The following is a 21,894-nucleotide window of genomic DNA, read 5'->3' on the forward strand; positions in this document are numbered from 1 at the left end:
ATGAACTCATTGACCCCTGGTCCAATTATCAGAGACCCAAAAGACCCTCAAGTAACCCCTCTGTGAATTCATTTGACCCCAAAATCCAATTTTTCAGAATATATCCTACATTAAGTTATATTGTATATAATTCTACAAATGCTATGCAGTGTTAAAAAAACCCCCAACCTGTCAATGCCCTTCTTGGTCCTGATGGATCATAGATTTTGCTCATTGATTCCCTTAAAATATGTTTTAGTAGGATGAAATTTGTGTAAATCTTTCCTCCCTCTGTTTGTCAGCATCCACTTGAATTTAACAGATAATTGTGGTAATAGTTATAAAATAGCTATTTCAAATCTCTATATAAAAAAGAGTATCTACTTTATATATATATATATGAGTATTTAAGAGTATTTCATATCTATATATAAAATATCTATAGTATCCATTTTATATATCTCTCTATAAAAAGTATATATTTTATATCTATATATAGATATTTTATATTTGTATATAAATATAAAAATACAAATAAATATATAAAAATTATATATAAACTAAATATATATATTTTTATATATTTATTTTATATATAGATATAAAATATAAAACAGATGCAGGAGACTGAACATCTCAGGCTGGAGCAGGAGATTCTTCTTCCCAGGACTCACAAAACCAACACAACACACACCATGTGCTACAACAAAGGAAATTTTATTTAAAAATAAAACTTTGTTTTGTTTTCTTTTTTCTTTTTTTTTTTTTTTTTTTTTTACTGACACAGGTGAATGAAATCCCAAACAAAGAAGCTCTTAGTGGGCAGCATACAAGAATGGAAACAATTAATAAATAACATTAGTATAACCTCTAAACATTAACAATGCATCTGCAAACAAAATGAGGACTTTAAACCAAGTGAACCTTAAAGCTCAGCTACTCTCTGTAAGAATATTTACCTTCTGTTTTTCCTTATTCTTTACAGATCTGAAAGGATTAAATACTGCTATTATAATTTTATATTAATGACACTATTATACTTTTTATTTTTTTAAAATATTCCGTGAAAATCTCAACATTTTTTTTATTTTTTTATATTTTTTTTTTTAACACTGATATTTTACAAATTGGGATTTTTCGAGAGAAAAGGAACGACAGCAACAACAGTTCCTCCTCAGCTGGGAATTTTAAAAAAAAGAAAAAGAGCATTTCTGTGAGGAACTGTGAAAATAAATGTAATTATTTTCCACCGATCTTTTCAAAACGGCACCTCGGACGAAGCGCCCCAGGTTGAAAAATAAAATAAAATAAAACAAAACAAAATAAAATAAAATAAAACAAAACAAAATAAAATAAACAACCCCCCCATTTACAGTAATGACCCTGCCTTGGGACTGGCTACAGGAATGTCCCCAGCCTGGTGCAGGGAGCCACGTGCTGTGCTCGAGCCTCCAGAGGGAAGGTTGGGGCAGGATGTGCACACCGGGGGGGTTTACAGGGAAACATTTGGGATTCCTGCTCCACCCCACTGTGCCCACCCCTCCCCAGCTCCCACTGCCCGCTCAGAGGGTTTGCTGCCCGTTCTGGGGGCAGACAAAGGGCCAAACCAGCCTTTTCTTCCACCAGTCATGCCCTGGATCCTCCTCAATTCTCCCGGCTCGGCACGAAAGCTCCGCGGTTGAAATGCTCCAGAAGGCAGCGGCAGGGTTGAAGTGGCACTCGCTGACACTCGCCCATCTCTCCTGCTCCTTCTTTCCACCCCTTTCGTGCCCAAAGGCGCCTTTGCAGCTTGCCCAGCTCCTCGTTTTCCCACAGGGGTGGGTTCCTGGATGCAGCCTGGCTGGATGCAGCGTTCCCTTAAGAAAGGCACTAGACATTGGGGTTGGGTTTTGTGTTTGTTTTTCCTTTTTTAAAGTAGCATCAGAAAGTTAACTCCTTAAGGATAAAGAGCAAGGAGGTGAAGGGAAAGAAGAGCAATCAATCTTGGGCTGAAAAAAACCCCAGGAATAATCCACTGTGCAGTGGCTGGACTGACCTGGCAGAGCACAGCCACAAGACATGGCTGCACCCAGAGGAATCAGCAAATCCTTTCACGTCTAAGGAAGAAAAGCCAAGACTTAAAAGTTTCCTAAATCAGCTCGAGACACAAAAACAGTGCACAGAAAGGACACATGCAGAAAAATCAGTGATACATGCCACAAAAAGATTGCCCTCTCTAATCTCTAACAGCCAGAACAACACCCAGGGGAAGGTCTCTCTTGGCACATAAACCCCAAAGACAGGCCTGGAACTGCTCTGCCAGGCAGGATTTCATGGAACATTTACAACCAGCCCTGCCATGAAAGGGACAGGGCATCATCACCAGTCTGAGCACACACACACTGTGCAAGACGAGAGTTAAGGCTTTGGAGCTGGCTGGACTGGGCTCTGGCACAGCCTGGGCAGTGGCAAGAGCCACATGTCACCCTTGGACACACTGGCACTGAGTTCACACAGCAGGTCAGACACAAAGTGGCTCCAAACCAACACGGGGCTGGGGTGGCAGCACCGGAGGGGGGAGGGTGAGAAAGAGGGAAAGCAAAACCACAGTGCTCCCTCACAGAAGGGTTTGCCTGGATCTCCAGGACAGACAAAAAACTGTCAGGACTGGCTGCTCAGGCTCCCCAGCGTGGGACAACAGCCAGAGCTGCCCGTTCCTGCCACTGGAAATGCTCCTCCAGGAGCTCCCACAGCCACAGTGGCAGAGGAAGTGGGTACAAGAGGAAGAACAGCTCTTCCTCCTCGAGTGCAAGAGGCGCTGACACCACAACTCAGCACCTTCCCCAGGGCCCCAGCTCGGGGCTGTGCCTGCCCCCTCTGCACCCTGCACAGCCCTGTGCCCATGCCATCAATCTCCCCGGGCTGCAGCACTGGCAACTCTCAGCCCTGGCCCCGAAATAGCACGTGGTGGTGGCCTCCAAGTGCTGCAGGAGATCCCCTTACGGTTTCTGAGAATGTTCTCTTTACTACAAGAAGGGAGGGGAGTAAAGAGAGACAGTTCCAACTGCCTGGAACCCACTGCACCGATTCACACAGCTGCAGGTCCACAGGGAAACCTCTACTTTAATAAAAAAAAAACAACCACATTTTATGCTCAATTCCCTCTGCAAACACTTGTTAACTCCTCTCTGCCAACTGCAGCCATTTGGCTGAGATCTGGGCCCAGCCTCTGGATTCTTCAAAAGGCCAAACTGCATCCAAGTGCCAGAATCACTCCAGCAATATTCCAAGCTGCAGCCCTTTGCCTCCTGACCCCTGCTGACCTTGGAGAGAGGCAAATAATGCTGGACACGCTCCAAAGGCCTCTCTCCCTGTGCACAGTCTGTCAGCTGGGACCTGTGAATGCCTCCCTGACTTAAATCCTCTCCAAAGGAACCGTCCACTCCTCCTGCACGAACAGGGTTAAGAAGCTGAGTCTGCAAGTCAGGGTTTTTCCAACGCTAACAGCTGACTTCTGACCTTTAAAGCCACAGGATCATTCCACAAACACAGAATTTGCCCAGGTCTGTTTGAACACGAGATCTGGCAATGCCTTGAGAGCAATGGGAATGGAAAGAAGAGCCCCCCCATGTCGTTTTTTGTTTGGTTTTTTTTTTTTGACAGCCATGCAGGAGGAACTGCTGCAATTTCTTTTACTGCAAAGCAGGTGAGATACCCAACAAACACATCAGCTGCATCTACCAATTCCACAACACACCCTGGCACGAAGATGGCTCCTGCAAAAGCTCTCTGAAGGAGGTGATGGGATGTGAGTGAAGGCCACTAAGTCTGCAACAGCCACCATGCAATTAAGATAAATAAAACATCATATTCACCAGGTGCAACATTCCTAGGAAAGGGTGTCTGGTGACGGCTGCTCGAGCCCAGCAGGGCCACAGGCAAAGTCTGAGCACTGAAGCACAAAATGCTCAAGGCTAAAAAAAAAGGAGGAGAAGCAGCAGCCAATTTTTTGCTCTCACTCAAAGTCTTCCCACCCCTCTGAACTCCTGGCACTTCCAGCTGCCTGGAATCTGGTGCTGCCAGTGCTGCAAGAGGGCACACACACACGAGGGAAATCCAACTCCCAGCACTGCCAGGATCAAAAGCCCTGACAGGAGCCGGTCCTGCTACCTCCAGACAGCAAGGGAGGGCTGGAATCACAAGCAATAACTGCTGTTATTACAGGCAAGAGGGACACACCGTGGCAAAGAGGAAGCAATCAAGCGATTCTTCCAAGGTCTCCTATTTATTCCCAGCAGAAAGTGACCTCCCAGCTGCTCTAAAAAGCCTGAGCCAGACACACAGCAGCGAACAGATCCAAACCTAGTACCATGAACCACAGGACACACCACACCGACCTCGAGACTCTTGTTTCTCTGAGCATTCACGTAAAATTCACAGCACAAAACACTCCCCCACGGCCTCCAGGGCATGGGCCTGGGGGTCCCTTGTCACGACACTTTTCTCCACCGACACCCTGGAAATAAATCTGTTCTCCCAGACAAGAGGTAGGGGTAAAGGACTCCAAGACATACACCGTATAAAACACCACTCTGCTCCGGTTCATTCCTCTGCTTTGAAATCTGGAACCACAAAAAACCTGACAACTGATTCTCTTTGAGAGGCAGGACTGACCTCAGCACGAAGTCTCTAAAGGAACCCCCTTCCCCTTTGGTGCACAGCTGGGCCACAGCTGCCCAGGCAGTTGGTCCACAGAAGCTGTAGGTGTGGAGGTGTCCTGTGCTATGTGGCCACGTGAGCGGGGGAGGAAATGGAGACGAACTCCCGGAGAATATTCTTGGCCATCTCAATATTGTTATGTGCAATGAGCAGGGCTTTCTGAATGTCCTGATATGAGTAGCCTTGGCTCATGAGGTTCTCGATCTCGCTGGAGAGCTGCAGGGATGAGCTGGCCCCACTGCTGGCTCCTCCTGCTTGGCAGCTCCCGGCTTTCCGCTCGGAATTTATCCGCCGGGGCAGCGGCTTTGGCGGCCTCTCTGGAACTTGGGAGCCATCTGAAAATCCTGGAAGGAGAAACAAAGGCAGCACTTGAAACAAGGGCATGCAGTTTTGGCTTGCAATAAAGAGGGAATGACATTAGGCTGATAAATGGCACTTCAGAAAACCTGTCGCTGAGCTCTGGCGCTTTCTCCAGTCAGCTCATCCTTCCTTCCAACCAGCTCATCCTTCCTTCCAGCCAGCTCATCCTTCCTTCCAACCAGCTCAGCTTCCCCTCCTGTGTGCAAAAACTGCTGTATGGAGATGTTTTTAACCAGCAAGTCACATCAGGCTCATTCATTAGGATAAGACCACATAAATATCAAAAAATGGCATGGGTTCAATGTGTGTGAGCAGAGCTCAGGTATTAGCCTTGGAATAAGAAGCAGAGACTTGCTGGGAAAAAAGTGACAGAGAGAATATGCAACTCTTTACCAAACATCCCATTTCCTTCTGGAATGAGACAGAACCCCCCCAGCTGAGCTGACCTCTCCTCTCAGACCTGCTGTGCCCGCTGCAGAGCGCTGAGGGAGTGTGTGCACACTGCCAGCTCTATCAGTCACAACTCAGCCACCACAAACGCTCCAGCAACTGAATTATGCTCTCTGAAGGGTCAGCAGCTGAGTGATGATCTCCTGTCCCCCTGCTGGAGCTCACCCTGCCTGATGGCTGCAGCCAGGGCAGATCAATATAAGCTCAGCCTGTTCTGCCTTTCCCTTAGTCATTCAGATGAGACAGTGCCCAGCAGCCACATCATGCCCTTCTGGGAAGGGAAAAGAATAGCCAATAAACCAAACGAGTCACCAAACTCCCCAAGGCAAAAACACCTCACTCTGTGTGTTAATGTGGTCATTGTGGAGTTCTCACCTCCTGCATCACTGCAGAAAGCACTTTTTGCCCATCACAGGAAGCTTTTCTGTGTAGATATCTGACATCACCTTACAGAAAGTCTTATTTGTCTTCTGGAAAAACTCCTCAGGGCATTCTCTGGAGTTTTCTAGCAGCACAACAGACAAATCACATCCCAAAAATCCATTTTTAAGAGTGGGCACTGCAGTCCTGCTCAGAGAAGCACCATTGTGGGGCCTTTCTGAAAAACTTGCACCAAAAGCACTAAGATAGAGAAGGCTCTTCAGGAAACAAATTCCCTGAGCCTTCCTCACTTACCACAAGGCAGTTCAGCTCACTGATGTTCCCAGGACAAGCTTCTCACACATAAAAAGCTTTTTGTGCATGTAACAAAAAGGTCTACCCACTTCTCTCCCCTGAACTGCCTTTTGAGAAATAGCTGTTTCAGCTTGAGCTGGATCAAATTTCAGAGACCACAGGTCAATCTGAAAGGACAACTACCAAGACAGCTTTTTTGGTAAATGATTAATAAACCAAACTGCAGGGCACAAGGCACGAGAACACAAATCTGCCAAGATGTATCCCACACTGGTCAGGCTTGCTTGCACAGTGCCTGTGCTTCCCACAGCAGCAACAATCAGCACTCCCACATTTTCCATTAGCAGATCTCCTAACACCGAGGCAGGACAACAGCACTGTTATTTCAGGGCTGTCAAAACAAAGAGGTGTCAACGACTAAGCTGAGCACTTCATCTGGGAGGGGGATGTGACTCCCTCTCTGTCCCTTCCCATCCCTTTCAGCCACATTCTCCAGACACAGTGACAGGCTCAAAAAGGGAGGCAGGGAGGAGTGGCAGAAGCCTAATGAACTTCTCTGCACTAGGAAACTCTCCTCTGCTGAAGGACAAGCTCAGGGAAGGAGAATGGTGAAGCAAATGAACAGAAGACTCACTGGGGGAAGTGGCTCTGCCTCCAGGAGGAACAAGAAACTCATTCCTCTCTCTTGGCAAATCACCAGCACGTTCAAACATGCTGAAAGCCCCCCAACAGGAAGTTTTTCAGAGCTTCCTTAAGAGTTGCTGGGCAGTTGTAGGGAATAAGTCATGCATTATTCAGAAAGGCTCTTGGAGAAATGAGGCTTTAGTTCTTTTCCCCTCTGAGAATGTGCCTTGCAGCCAGAAGGACACGATGTCCTCTACTCCCCGGGGAGAAAAAGCTGACCTTGCTGAGCCACTGGGTCCCTGCTCAGAGGAACTGAGAGCATCAGACAGAACACTTGTGCCATCTGCAGGCACTGAGGCACATGCTGTGCAAGGCCAGCACTGGCATCTTTCACCTGGAACGGGGATAGAATCACACAATGGTTTGGGTTGGAAGGGATCTTAAAGCTCATCTCGTTCCACCCACCTTCCACTAGCCCAGGTTGCTCCAACCTGGCCTCAGACACTTCCAGGGATGAGTACACCCATGGTATACACCCTGGTATAAAAGCACAGTGGCTTAAGGAATGTTTCTTAAGCTCAGGAAAGGCTTTTTCTAATTGTGATTTCAAAGTGATTCTCTAGCTCAGTGATTAAATGACCAAGGCAGTGCATTCCAGGCTGTAAATCAAACCAAACACCCAGGAGTGAGTGTAATTCTGCCTTGTAAACCCGACTTTACAGCTTGCACCCAAAATCTCCAGTGGGTGCCACGAGTCTCAAACGTGCAGGGAAAGCCGTAAGTGCCCTCTAACCTGTCCCAGGGTCGTTTTCCAAGGACATTCGGCTGAAGGCAGGAGTGGCATTGGAGATATCGGACAGTGTGCGACGAGCAATGGCAACTGGGAGGGGCGGTTTGGGGACGTCATAACCATCCTCTTCATTCTCTGACTCTTCAGGGCCGTTGCTGGTGGTGGCTGCTGCCAGATCCCCTTCATCTGGAATAGGAACAGGAACACATCCTGAGCTCTGGGACTCAGGGTCTCTCAAGCAGACTCTGTTCCCCCAAAAAAAACACTGACAGGACACAGGACTAAAAGTTTTGCTGCTACAACCACGCCTTCAGTGGAAGTTCCTTCCAGAAGGGAGCATCAGGTTAAAAATACTTGATAGATGCAGAACACAGACCCAGATATTTCCACAGCTATTTTAACAACAAAAGCAAATGTTGCTCTGTTCAGCCTAAAATGCTGCTCCAACTGGGATCACTCCATTGTGCCCCAGTTTCTCAGTTGTTTTCTAGCACACCCACTCACCAGAAGCGTTGACAGGCTCGAAAGCAGAGGATGCTGCTTGGGAGTGAATGTTGTACATTGCTTCATACATGGAGCCCTCTGGCTGCTGCTCACAGTCCAAAACTCTGAGGGAGAGAACACATTGCCCTTGGCACCAGAGACAGTGGCCACCACCTCCACTCTCGTGTCTGTGACTGACATTCTGCACGGATTTTGTTTCAAAGCGAAATCACCACTCTCCTGTGAAATATTTGTTCCAGAAAAATGCTCTAATAATGTCTGAGTGCAGCATCTCAGCTCAAAATAGATCAACTGATACCACCAAAACGCTGCATTTTGAGTTTTGAATTTCAGTTGTTTCTGCTCTCAAGAGGTTATTAGCAGGGAGAGGGGGAAGGGGTTATCTGGCTCCTTTAATGCTACACAAGGACTCTGCAAAAAATTCCTTTACAGCTATTTTAGCCTAGATCTGGTGGTTATCACTGGGGGAATTCAGACAACCAAAGCAAGCCAAGTCCCCAGCCTGCTGCCCAAACGTGCTGTCCCAGAGCAGTGACAGAATCTCACCGTAAACTCTGAGTCACTTCCAAAGGCATTTTGATCTCTGGTTTTTGTACAGCAGAACCTGGAGGCACCACAGGGAGGGAGGATGGTGACATGTATTCAGTGTCCTCATCGCTCTCAGACTGCTCCCCAGGAGGCAGTTTTGGTACAGGCAGTGGTCTGGAGGCAGGAGAAACCAGATATAAACATCAGAAAATCATGCACATATGTATATATATGACATTTAGATACTAATAAATCTAAATACTATCAAAGTGTCCTTTAAAATCCACAGTGTGGTCATGTTACAGCAATTCTGTCTAAGTCAATAAAGTGCTTTTCAGGACTTCAAGGTCCCACTGGCACAAGGTCACTATGCAGAAGGAAGTGACAGGATCGTACAAATTCACATCACCCACTTCACACAGAGCCCAGCTCAAAAGTGGATTCATGGAAGAGCTGATGGCAACTGGAGCCTGTTTCCTACTGCCACAGCCAAGGGGAACTACCACCACTCCCCACAGCTCTTTGGGATGCTGATTTCATCTGCTTTCCCCAGACTGTGTGTTTTGAGTGAGTCTGTCAGGAATGAAACAAAGGCTGACAGAGTTGTGTCAAATTCTGCCCCTGGCACCAGCACCACTCTGTAAATTATAAAAGAAAACAACAGACCTGACAGCTAAGGAGTAGATGGCATTGGCAGACGAGGAGGGTTTAATTTTGGGGTGTTCACACTCTGAGGTTGCTACTGGACCACTGCTGGAGCTCTGAAAGAAAAGAATTCCAAACAGGAATCAGAAACACCACATATACCACTGCAGCTGCAAAGCCAGTCATTCAGCACATTCCCTGTGGGAATGAAGCATCTTCCATTTATTCCAAAGCATTTACTTAAAAATCCAGAACTTCTGTGACAGTTTTCCCTCAGTGAGGACACAAACAGGGATTTTCCTGCAGGAGGAACTTCCTATCTTTTGAGATTCCAATGGCCTTGGCCAAGTAAACTGAAATAGGCCAAAAATGGGGGACAAGAGGAAAAGGATGTAGACAAGCACACACACAGGGAGACAGGATGGCAACTGTACAAGTGTCATTCTCCTAATCTGGCTAAAAATGTCCTCGCTTTCTATTTTAGAGAGCTGGAGATATTAAAAGCAAAAATTAAGGAAATGGAATCGAGGAAAGCAAAACTGCCTGCAATTTTTTTTTTTTTTTTTTTTTTTTTGAGAACAACAGAGACTCCTCAGCTCCACTGGTAGCAGTGTCCAGTGCATTAACAGATCCCAACCAAACTGTGTTAAATTCATCACAGCTGCTGTGTAAACCAGCAGAGTAAATCAGGCTTTTTCAGCCCACCAGCTCCCAACGGAAAACATTCCCAAAGCCTTCCAAAACTGGAAGGGGAACAATGATCATGCATCTGAAACTGGCATTTCAGCCTTGCTCCCAAGAGACACAAAAGCACTTCCCTAAGAAGTCCTCCCTTGCCAGGCATCCACCAGTCCCTTTCCATCTCTCCCTTGGCACAAGACCACCCTATTCAGAGCGACCAGAGGGTGCCTGAAGGCTGATTTTTCTCACAGATCACCCCCAGCTTCCCCAGGTCTACTCACCCCTGGGTTGTCCAGGCTGAGGGTGCTCCCGAGCCGGTGGCTGTCAGCCCTGGAGTCCGCCTGGGAGGGCAGGGAGAAGGGAAGCGAGTGCCTGTTGGACAGTTCCCTGCCAGCCCAGGGGTCCCCGGGGCTCACAGCCACAGGGGGGGCTTTGGGGATGGGCCTGGACGGCCACAGGTCCCCCTGCCGGTTGGAGGGCACCGGGGGGGGCTTGTCCCCCGGGGTGCAGGGCAGGGGCCGCCTCTGAGGGCGCCCCTCGCTCCCCATGGGATGCGGCCTGTCCGGCGGCGGTGGCGGAGGGAGGTCCCGCAGCGTGGGGGGGATCGGCAGAGGTTTGTCCTTGTGGAGAGCGCCAGGGCCGGCCTGCGGGGCACAAGAATGCAAAAGATTGCTCAGCACAGGCAGCCCAGCCAGGAAACAGAAATGGGAGGGGGAGTTTTGGGGGGGGGTTATCTGTTTTTCCAAGGAATTATCTCAGGGGATGTGGAGATATCTCCCACACCTTCTCCACAGGCTTGAAGAGATAACACAGCAGCTACATGCACTGCACCCTAAACACCCCACATTCTTTCTCTGGAAGGACAACAAGGGCTCACAGCAGCATTAGATGGGATTCCAGACAAAGCCTACCAAATCTTTAAAAAAGTGATTCAACTGTGGGGTATTTATACAAGTTAACAGCCAACAGTCAGTAATGAATGTTCTGAAAAATAGATATTTTCTTCTTCCTGGACTGTCATAATTTCATTGCTTCATCCAAACCAGATGAAGAACTGCTGCTGTATCTCAAGAACCAACACATAAATGCCACCAAGATCATCCTACTGCCTCCTGCTGATCAGCCACAAAGCCTGAGTTCACTCCTCCCAGCCACACATGCTTAATTCCTTAGTTATCTGAGAAATTGCTCGATGGAAAAAAACTGTGAAGAAAACCTCATTACGCTCTTCTCCCTGCCTGCCCCACCAAAATCAGAGCTGAAAGGGCGAAAGGTGTGTTTGACCTTGGAAGTGGTGCCAGGACTGGAGGCCCCGGGGGGGTTGGACACTCGCTGCTGCAGGAGATCCAGTCGTGGTGGCACGGGAGGAAGGGCAGCCTGTGGAGCCACGGAGAAGGGAGAGGGAGGACGCTCCACCTGAGACAGGGAAGAAGGGGAAAATCAACAAATGACTCGATCCAGCAGAGCTCCTTCCCTCTAGACAGGCTTTAAATCCCTGTGACTCGGACTGGTGTCAATATTGATGACAAACCACTCTGTGATTAACAATTACACCAGTGGTAATGAAGGCAACGTCACAGGACAGGAGCATTTGACTGGCAGCAAGCCCCGTGAGGCACAGCTGAAAACACACCCTGAGCAACACAAGCCAAGCTGTTTGCTTGGAGTGACAAACCTGCCTGAGCAGGAACAAGCTGCTTTTGGACACCAGAGGGCACGAGCTGCTGCAAAACCCACTGTCACTGTGCAAACTGCCTCAATACAGTGTCAGGGCTGGTGCAGCCATCACCCCATTTTTGTCCCTGGAAAGATGTTTTTCCACCTCCCAAATCCAAACAGTGCCTCTTCTTCTCTTTGTTTTTTTTTTTTCTTCTTTTTACAAGCAAAGCTTGTGCTTTCTAACTTTGAAAAGCTTTACAAGGGTTTGAACTCACTAAAGCCAACAGAGCACCATCCTGCTCCACACCCTGACAGGATGTCTCACCAAGGAAATTGCTTTGCTTCCCTCAGATGTGTACAAATAAACGACCTCCAGGAATAGTTTACTGTTTAGTGCTAATTAACAGGGTGGAAGATAAAGACAAATAAGACTACAGGTAAGCCAGAGCAAAATATTCTTTCTGACCAGAAAAGGTAGCTTATTTCAGTTGATTGGACTATTAAAAATCAGCCAAATTCAAACCCACTTCCCTGTGCAGTAAAACAATGCAAGAGCAGCAATGAGATTTTAGGAAAAAGCCACACAGGGATCCCTAAAAAATGTCTGCCTCATACACAGCTCCTGGAGGGAAGCAGAGTTATCACACCTTTATTGTATACATTTATCAGGCCCCATATAAAAAGCTGACAGTCAAATTGACTTCCTCAGCAGAACAGCCTGCCCTCTACCCTGTTAGTCATCAGGACCTTGGGGAAGGCTGTGCCTGCCTGGCTGGGGAAATGTGGGTGGATTTGTGCTGATCTGGGTGAACTCTGGCTGGTAAATCAAAAGCAGCATGGCCAACACACAGAGGAGTGTTCCAAACCTACATCTGCCATTCCCACAGGTCAGGCCAGCCCTTTTCACCCTTCCAGGGCTTCTTTCAATACACAAGAGGTCAGAGGCTTCCAAGTGTTTAATAAAACTGACAGTGTGAACTGAACTCACCAAACTGAACCTAAATCCCTGTTTTCCATAATGATCTTCTCTCTTAAAAGGTTTGACAACCCCTCACAGGCACAAATCCCTAAAACCACAGGAAACTGCTGGGTAAATGCTCAGCCAGCCCTACTGCCACCCACTCCAGGGAGCTTACTTTGCTACCAGCGAGTTCTTTCATCATGAAGAGGGAATCATCAGCCTTGTCATCCTCGTCATCGTCGTAACTGGGGGAGGGAGTTCCTTCTGCCCCTTGCCGGGACAATCCTCCTCCTCCTCGGGGGTCGAAGGGATCCACCACGATGGGCTCGGTGCCCTTGATCTCGCAGCGGCAGAAAGGACAGCCCTGGCCCTCTGATTCCTGCAGGGAACACGAGACACCCGTCACAGCACCGCTGGGATGCAGGAATTCCACACGTGGTTAATGCACAGTGAGGTGTAAACCTGCTTTTTGGCAGGTGCCTCCCAGCTGACAGGGAGACAAAGGCAAACTGGGCTACAGATATGGAGAGTTTTCTCCCTGAAGTAGAAAAAACAGCTTCTTAGCAACTTCTCACACGCCTTCCCTATTCCAGATTAAGCATCTAAACTGTTTCTGATGCCCTGATATTACTGAGCTACGAGCTCCAGTCCTCAGCTCTGCTATTTTATCTCCATACCTGCTGGGAACTGCACAGTTTGGAGCGTGGAAGAGCAAGGAGCTTCCCTGGGAGCAGGGTAAATGCCTTACCTGCCACGCTGTGAGGCAGGACGTGCACATCAGGTGGCCACAAGGTTCAATCTTCACGTCCTTGTCGTTCTCAGCACAGATTTTACACAGCTGGAACGTGGAGCCCATCTCACAGTACAGCTCATATTGTTCCTTAGGGACAGACAGACAGACAGACAGACATGGGTGACGCCATAAAATAACAAGGAGAACAGAAGACTGCAAAGATTTTACTGTAATTTTATGTATCAACCTCTGAAGAAAGTGGACTTCAAATTATCCCGATTTTTCACTTAAGTGTCCCAAGAAAAGCAGGGCTCAAGACATGCTGAATAGCACAAAAGCATCGATATTGGGCAGAACATTCTAAAAATAAACCCTATCAAGAATGACAGAATTGTATGAATAGTTAAATGAGTCTAGAAATTGGGAATAAAGCCAGGCAGTTTGATGGGATGGAATATTTTACTCACCTGTGTAACTTTAATGTGGTCCTGAGGTGTGGGCTCACACAAGCCAGTCAAGTCAGGATTCTGATTCCGGCCATCAGGAAATAAATAACTGGAAGAAGTTGGGGGAAAAAAGCTCTCTCTGTATATGTTTATGTACACACACATACAGAAATCAGGTGTATTTTGGGGATGGTGAAGGAAAGAAAGGATGAGGGTGAGAAGTGAGGGGTGGGAATTCAAGGTATTCTGAATTCAAAAGGTTTTGGAAGAATTTGATGATCCAAAAAAACCCCAAATATGTTATTCTTCAAAATAAAAAGAAGTTTGTTGTCCCTCCTGGCAGCCATTTTTATTTTAAACAGGATGTTATGATCTCACACTATTCTAAAATCATCACATATAATATATACACATAATAATTGTAATATCCAGAATAAGAAAACTGATGCCATAATATCAGTGACTGTTGCTCAAATTGAAGGCTTGACTAAAAAGGGATCTACGACAGGGGAAACACTGCTGCACATTTATCACCTGCCACTGCAGAGGGCAGCAAAGACAGCTGTGCCAAAATAGCTCAATATTTGAATTACTGCACTGGCAGCAACGGGACCGCTCCCAGTTGAGCCCCTTTGTGGAATCGAGGTGTGAATTTTAACAAAGTTACTTACAAGCCTTCCCTGAAGCCATCGATCAGTGCCTGGAACAGGGGTTTGTTGTGGGGGATGGTCTGAAGGATGTTCCCATCTGCAGTGACGTAGCCAATGGCCCACTGCCCCAGGCGGGTGCAGCTCAGGCGGAAAATGTAACTGAGAACACACAACGGGAAAGCAACTTCAGCTCGGAGCAAACAGGAGAGGTTCAGTGCCAGGTAGGCAGCCTTTGTGCCTGGCCCTCTCAAGACAGCAAATAAAATGATGATTTACACCAGCTTTTCTCAGCTGACCCCCAGGCAGATCAAAGGGGGACTCGGCAATGTGATACGAGGCGAGAAAAGCACGCAGGTGAAATTAAACCCAGAATGCAGAGCAGGACAAGGTAACATCCTCAAAATCATCTGTTTGACGTTAACTTTAAAAACCCCAACAAACACAAACACCCACAAGCGGACTAGACAAGGTTTCCATTTCTAGAAGCAGCACAGAACTGGCCACATAACCCCCAGAAATGACCACCTGGCCCTTCCTGCACGGGCTGAGATGTCAGCTCAGTGGGGACAGCGATCAGTGGTGTCAGTAAGAATCATCCAAAAGGCTGAGCACGAACCTGCCAGGTTTGTGAATGAATTTCTGCAGCCTGGCCTTCACCTCGTCATAGGTCAGGAATGCCATATAACCAGGGTGAGTCACTGCCAGGCTGTTCCAGTTCCTGAGCAAGGACGACCATGGCTGTGGGAGCAACACAGAAAGAGATTACCCACTGACTCCTGGAAGGTGTCAACACACACAGCATCCCTTAATCCAAGGGGTCAGTGCTTCAGTTGTAGGAAAAGGCTTCTTATTCCACCACAAATCCAGCAGAGGGACCAAAACATCCATTGCCATGCAGCACTGAGCATTTGGGTTCTCCCCTTGTTGGTGATCGAACCATCACCTAGGACGGACCTTAATGAAAACTTCTTTAATAAATCCTAAGGGAGAAGCCCCTGAGGTCACAGCTCAGGAATAGCTATCAACTGTGCTGCTTCTGCAGAGAAAATGACTCATTCCTGAGACAGGGATAAAGCCAGGGGTTTAATGAGGCTATGCACAGCACCAGAAACCACGAGCAGTCTGATCTCCAACACTTCCTCAATGGCCTCAGGACAGTGACCTCCCCTCTCTGTCTCAGTTTCACTGTCTGCAACTTGTGACTGTTCCTCAACCGCCCAACCTCGCCGGGGTGTGGCAAGGATTGCTGGCTGGTCTGAGATCTGAACAAAATATCCCTTAAAATAATACCCCAAAAGTCACAACAGCAATTTGAAAGCTCTCAACCTTAACAAGGACTTGGGGTTTCTAAATCTCATCCGATTTTCCTGAATTTTCTCACTTGCCCACAGGAAGGTATCAGCACTCCCCAAGAACTCTGCATCTCTTGGAATCTGCAGCAACTCTTGACTTGTTCTTTATGTACAATAGCTGGAAAAAGTACTGAATGAGATCAGCTACATTGCAACACCAAACATGGGAATTTTTCATCTAGACATAATCTTAATTACAACCCACCCTATCACATGGGAAAAGGCAAGTCAGAGCCAAAGAAGTAAGTGATTGTTCTTCTAAATACCCAACTGTACCATCAGAAGCTGTGCTTTTTAATTTAGCACTATTAAAGACTCTGGGTTAGACTTTTACCTACTATTAATATCACTTCAGTGAGATTTCACACAACACAGACACGGCCACAACATCCTGGCTGTGTCAGTTCAAAAGAGAGGAAGCCCAAATTTCCATGCTCAATTTCCATCCTGAACAACCTCCCACCATCCCCCTCCGTATGGAAAATAAATGTGACAAGGAAAGAAAAGGACAAGGGAAGACAAGAGTGATAAACTGAGCTTCACATTTCCTGGCTTGCAGGAGCTGTGTCAGAATTTCAGTCTCAAAGTGACCTTTGAAAGGGAAAACCTGATTCATGGCAGGATACTGAATGTGCAGTATATATTTAGAGGATTTTTTTTTTTTCTCTTCTACAACCACAAATATCACACACTTTTACTGCAATATGGGATCCTAAGCATTACTAAAGCTGTTTAAGGGATGAAGGGCAGGACAACCACGCAATATAAACAATGTCATTTTAGTGTATAAAACATGGCTAGGCTGGAAAAAAACCGAGTTTCACCTGAAGCACTGAGACAATTCTTACCTGGAAAAGTCGTGTGAAGATATCAAACTCAAACACTGAAATGTAGTCATTGCAGGTCAGGTCAATGGTTGACTTGAGGGCCATGGCTTCCAGCCCGGAGCTGATGGGATGCACCTCGTGCAAGGCCTGGCGGAAGCTCTTCCAGGGAACGATGGTCCTGGGGAAAACCAAGATTGGGATATGTCTGAAAACCTCCCCCATGGACACACCTAGACATTGCTGTGGTGAGTGTCCACCCCACTCCTGTCACACAAGCACGGATTTCTTGGTGCTGCAGGAAATCAGCAGCCAAAGGAACTTCAGGCAATTTTCTCTGCACGTGCAAAATGTTAGAAATCCAGCCCTGCTTCCTCCTTTCCCTTTTCCTACCATAGCATCACTTGATAATAATTTCATAGTATTGCAGGTGGTAGAGAAGGAGTTAACACTAAGTCTTACAGCAGAGGTTAAAAAAAAAAAAGAAAAGAAAAAAGCTACAAACAATTCTCTAAAGAAGGATTAACTGGAGAAGTGAGATAATCAGAAGCCAAAACAGAGGATCCTGTTTAAAGGAATATTTTCCTTCTTTTAATATATCAAGTGGAATAGAAACATAGAAAGAAGATGCCTCACTTCAGACAACTCTGTTATTCATGAGTAAATATATTATGGCTTTCTGTTCTCACAGCTACTAATTAAACTCTTCAGGTGAAGTACCTCAGTTCCCTTAGTTTGAAAGCAGTACCAAATCCAGCAATTTTAATCCTCAGATGTTGCTGTGAACACCTCAGTGGTTCATTTCAACAGTTTTCACACAAATCCAAACTGCACTTCACTTTCTCCTTCTCTCTGTCCCAGCAAAGCCATTTTGCAAACAGAAGTTCAGGAAAAAAAGGTGACCAAGTGATTGGAAACACTAATTGGAGGGAAGATGAAAAGAAAGGATAACTAATATTGGGAGCATGGTAACTTCTGGAAGAAGAAAGCAGATTATTTTGCATAGTTTGTGGAGCTTACTTACAAGTTAAGGAATTAAATCAAGGACAGGAAGATTTAAGCTGAACAATCAAGGGAAACTCTGTGACAGTACAAGAGCCTCGTGGGGAAAGTGGGGAAAGAGTCATCACCTGACACATTTAAAACCAGACAGGACAAAAATCTGGGCAATGCAATGTGGGAACAACCCCTCATCTCACCCCAGGTCTGTCCCATTGCTCATTTTAACCTGACAAAGCCTTTCCTCAAGGTCCAAACAGAATTCAAAAAAATACACTGTGCTGTGTGCAAATTGTTCCCACATCCATATTTTTTTAAGCCCAGTTTTAGAAACTTACTTTTCCCCGAAAGCCTTCCTCCAGAATTCCGCAGCGTCTGCCTTGGTGATCCGGAACGTGTCTCCCTGGAAGAGGCCACTTGGGAAGATGCCTTTGAGTTCTGCCAGCATGTGGCTGAATATCAGGGACAGCTTCGTCAGGTTCCGCCTGCAAAGGACCCCAAAACCAAACATTTCTTTCAGAAGAGATGCAGTTCATCACTCTGAACACAACAGGTTATTTCCAAGGCAAAAACCCCTCCCATGGAAATACATTGACAGAAAACGTGCAAAGCCAATACTCAGACCTCACCCTGTTAAGTATTGAAGGCAAAAAACCTCATCAGACTCCCTTGTTCTTGGGTTTGAAAATAAAAACTACTACTGCCTTGGACAGTGTAAGCTGAATGTCCTTCCAGGTCTCCAGAGGGTCCCAACACAGTGGATTTGCTCAGAGAATATCTAACTGATAGTAACAGGCCCAGTTCTCAAGAGGAGGTCAAAACACCTGCAGGTTTTTGCTAAAATGGTAATAACTTACATAAAAAACACCTCAGCCATACTGTGTTTGGTAATGATCCAATTTGAATCACAAGCCCCTTCTCTGCCTGGTGGTATTCAGGTATCAGGAGTGCCTCAGTCCATCAGAACATGCCCTTTTCCAAACTGAACCATTTAGAGAGGGGGTAGAGGCATCCCCAGTCTCGCTGTATTTTCTTCATGTCCTGTTTTCCAAGCTCTCTGGCTGAGCTTGCTGTGTTTGGCAGCAAACTCCACTCCCCCAGGTTTTCAGCCTTTCACCAATCTCTACTACTCTGGTTGGATTGGCTCCTATTTACTTATCTTGGACATTTTTCAGATACCACTTGCTCTGGACTTTGTAGGACTTATCTTGTTAATCTGCCTCATTGCAGAACTGGCCTCCAGCTAAAGGGGATGGGGAACTGCCTCTTCCACAGGAATTCCCTGGACATTTGGGACATTTGCCACAGCTTCATAGGGTCTAAAATCAACTGGAGCCCCTTCACAGTGGAGGTAGATGAGAAGGGCACAAAACTATAAATCTCCTCTGACAGCAGGTCTCTCTCACCCCTTTTTATTCAACTGCATTTTAATTTGTGTGCAGCAATGAAAGCTGCTCCAAGTGTTTATAGAGAGCCATACACCACGGGACTCTGGTTTTTGTCATTCCATACATGTCCAATAACAACAGGTGCTCAAGATTAACAAAAGTAACCCCCCCCAGGATGCTCTTCCCATCCCACAGCTGCCTCTGGATGTGTTCCACAGTCACACTGCGTGTTTTAAAGCAGATACACAGGTTGGTTTGTGCATCTCCCCACCCTGGTGTCATGCTAGGTAAGTCAGAGCTGTGTATCCTTCTTTTTAGAAGAAGAAAAACCACTCTGCATCTAGCAGGGGAAGGCTCAGATTCTGAGCTCACTGGTTCATGCTACAGAAAAGATGATTTAAGTGTAAACTCACTCCCCAGCTCCCTCTCCAGTGGAGATTCCCACCATGTCCCTGCAATGCCTCTGGCTGACAAACACTGGGAAAATTGCAAATCAGTGGTTGGGGTTGTGGACTCTGAAAGTCCTCACTTCCAAAAAATCAACACAAAAGCTGACAGTTTATGTTAGTGCAAGAGAAAAAAAACCCAAACACCGTGCTGCTACCAATCATTCAATCCATCTACAACTGGAGCAAGAAAACACAGTGGGTTTTTTTAATGAGCTTAGAAAAAGAGAAGCTTGAGCAAAACCTGCTGATGATCTTGTTACACCAACATGGAAGTAACAGCAAGAATTTAATTGAGTCAGTAATGGTGAGTGTGCAATATGTGAGTGCCTTCTCAGCAGGTGAATCTCACAGCAATGCATTAATGCCAAGCCTAAAGCTGTTGGGGTACATGGCAAACCTTAACACTTGAAAAATCATGTTCTGTTTGTGAAAAACTCCAGAGTGTGCAATATTTGGTAGACAAAAGGACAGTCATTTCACATCTGGGCTCCCTCATTGCTGCCCAGCACGGTGTGTGGAAATTTGGGTACGATCAGCCAAGCACATTAATGCATTTCTGAGCCCTGACAAGTGCATGGTTTACACAAAACAGTGAACGCTGCAGGAAGCCAGGGAATATTCCCCTGTCCACTTGTTTATCACTTCTGCCCAAGAGCCTTCTGGCTTAGCTGAGCTTCAGGAAGTGTCTGCACTCAGCTGAGCACATCAGTTCACGAGAGAGGCAAGAGCTTCCTGAGGCTTATGGATGGCTAAACAAAGGATTTCACACACACACACTGAAGGACTTGGTTTCCAAAAACATTTCTGATAGCTGAACATTTCAGATTCTCAAGGTTATCATAATTTTTTTACAAATATTCAGCCGTTGCTGTAGGCAAATAACAGGCAAAACACAGGAAGTGAACATAAAGAGCAGCAAATTGCAGAATAGTTTATGTTAGTAACAAGCTTTTAAAGCAACTGGTTACCAAGCCTGTGCTAAAAGCACAAACATTTACTTTCCTTTATTTTAACAAGTTACATATTTGCAAATTTATACAGACCAAACAAATGCCTGCAATTAGAGTGAGCATTTTTATTGGCACACGAAAGTTTACTGATGATTGCAGTTTATTTTTAGTAACATCAGAACTGTCCTTATCTCCACTGCTTCAACTGAACAGAAGTGAGTGTGCTCCCGGAACAGGGTTATGTGTTCAAAGCAGATCAGGGATTCCCAAACATTATTGTTGGAGTTAATGAATCAAGTGAAAGCTTAGAAAGCCAAATATTTTCCCACTGTGCACAGTCACCAGCTATTTTACTGTGGAACACCTGCAGTTCCAGCGTGGGGGCATTAGTCCTTTTGCACACAAAGTTCACTGAGAATTGTTTCTGTAACAACCCAGAGCCTGTTCAGCTGCAGTTACTGCCTGTAAAACGGTGCTGCCTTAACACTGACAAGGTTCTAGAGATTTGGGGAACCAAAACCAGCGTGAAGCAAGAGGGTTCCTTCGGTCAGCCCGTGCTGGCTGCCCAAGGCTGTGTGCTCAGCAGGGCCTGTTCCTCCAGCCTCCCTCCTCTGCTGTGCTTCTGCTACTTCCTTCTGCCTCAGCACTGGCTTTGCTCCACACATCTCTGTGGAACACGAGAGGTCCAGGAGACACCTCCACTTGCCCCCCCAAGGCCAGCCCCAGATGGGTTTTCTGCTGCTGTTGCCTCCTGCTGACCTTTCTTTCCCATTTTCCTGGACAAAAGCATTTTTCCACCACGTAGCCTCAGTCTTGCAAAACCACCGAGGGCAGAGGATGGTTTAATCAGCGCTGCCTCTCTCATTTCAATTAATTCACGTTACCAGCCCCACAGTGACTAAATGCCTTTTTACCTCAAGGCCACGTTAACGTGGCACTGCCATTTCTGCCACTGCCAGCTACATTTTTTTTTTTTCTCATTTCCTTCCAATATTTCTCACCCCCTTCACAGCCAAGCAGCTGCCAGGGGATAATTCTGCTCCTCGCTGATTTAGTCACAATATTGTGCTCACTTGCCATAATTTGATGTGCAAAGACTGCTGTGCCTGTAAGGTTCATGCTGCTGGAGGAATGCTACCAGCAGGGCTGTGCAGAGGAATTGAGAGCTGTAACACAAGACAGCCAACCTCAAAATGCTTCCCTTCTCTGTAATTATGGCGCTTATTTCTTGTTCTTACACTCTTAGGTTGAGGTGACACTTCCACTGGAGGTAAGTGCAAGCTCCAGTACTTATGAAAAAACCACAAACCCCAAACCACAGTTTTTTTTTTTCCCTATAACTACCTTACATCTCGCAGTTTTATAGTTTGAAGATTTAAGACAAAAAAAAAATCAGTTAAAAAAAACCCACCCAAACAGTTCTTAACGACTCTGCAACAAGCAAAATGCACCTCTGGAAACCACAAAGGTGTGTGGGAGGGGGGGGTTCTCACATCACACGTGTTTTTCAGATGAACTGTGCACCAGGGCACGAGCAGCTCAACCCAAT

General features: G+C 46.4%; 1 protein-coding gene across 1 annotated transcript in view; it reads right to left on the reverse strand.

The window, feature by feature from the left end:
- Positions 1-4,242: 4,242 nt before the first annotated feature.
- CBL (Cbl proto-oncogene) overlaps positions 4,243-21,894 on the reverse strand; it is a 28,959-nt gene continuing 11,307 nt past the window's right edge. The window contains exons 3-16 of the mRNA XM_050322967.1: positions 17,897-18,043; positions 16,584-16,740; positions 15,000-15,121; positions 14,405-14,542; positions 13,755-13,842; positions 13,303-13,434; positions 12,730-12,933; positions 11,219-11,350; positions 10,216-10,578; positions 9,275-9,369; positions 8,627-8,782; positions 8,081-8,184; positions 7,580-7,762; positions 4,243-5,021 (exon numbers count right to left, since the gene is read on the reverse strand). Of these exons, the coding sequence (XP_050178924.1) occupies positions 4,741-5,021; positions 7,580-7,762; positions 8,081-8,184; positions 8,627-8,782; positions 9,275-9,369; positions 10,216-10,578; positions 11,219-11,350; positions 12,730-12,933; positions 13,303-13,434; positions 13,755-13,842; positions 14,405-14,542; positions 15,000-15,121; positions 16,584-16,740; positions 17,897-18,043 (2,302 nt within the window). The 3' untranslated portion in view covers positions 4,243-4,740. The remainder of the gene's footprint in view (positions 5,022-7,579; positions 7,763-8,080; positions 8,185-8,626; positions 8,783-9,274; positions 9,370-10,215; positions 10,579-11,218; positions 11,351-12,729; positions 12,934-13,302; positions 13,435-13,754; positions 13,843-14,404; positions 14,543-14,999; positions 15,122-16,583; positions 16,741-17,896; positions 18,044-21,894) is intronic.

The sequence above is a fragment of the Myiozetetes cayanensis genome, unplaced genomic scaffold, assembly GCF_022539395.1.
Source record: "Myiozetetes cayanensis isolate MyiCay16 unplaced genomic scaffold, myiCay2020 scf29, whole genome shotgun sequence".
Taxonomy (NCBI): domain Eukaryota; kingdom Metazoa; phylum Chordata; class Aves; order Passeriformes; family Tyrannidae; genus Myiozetetes; species Myiozetetes cayanensis.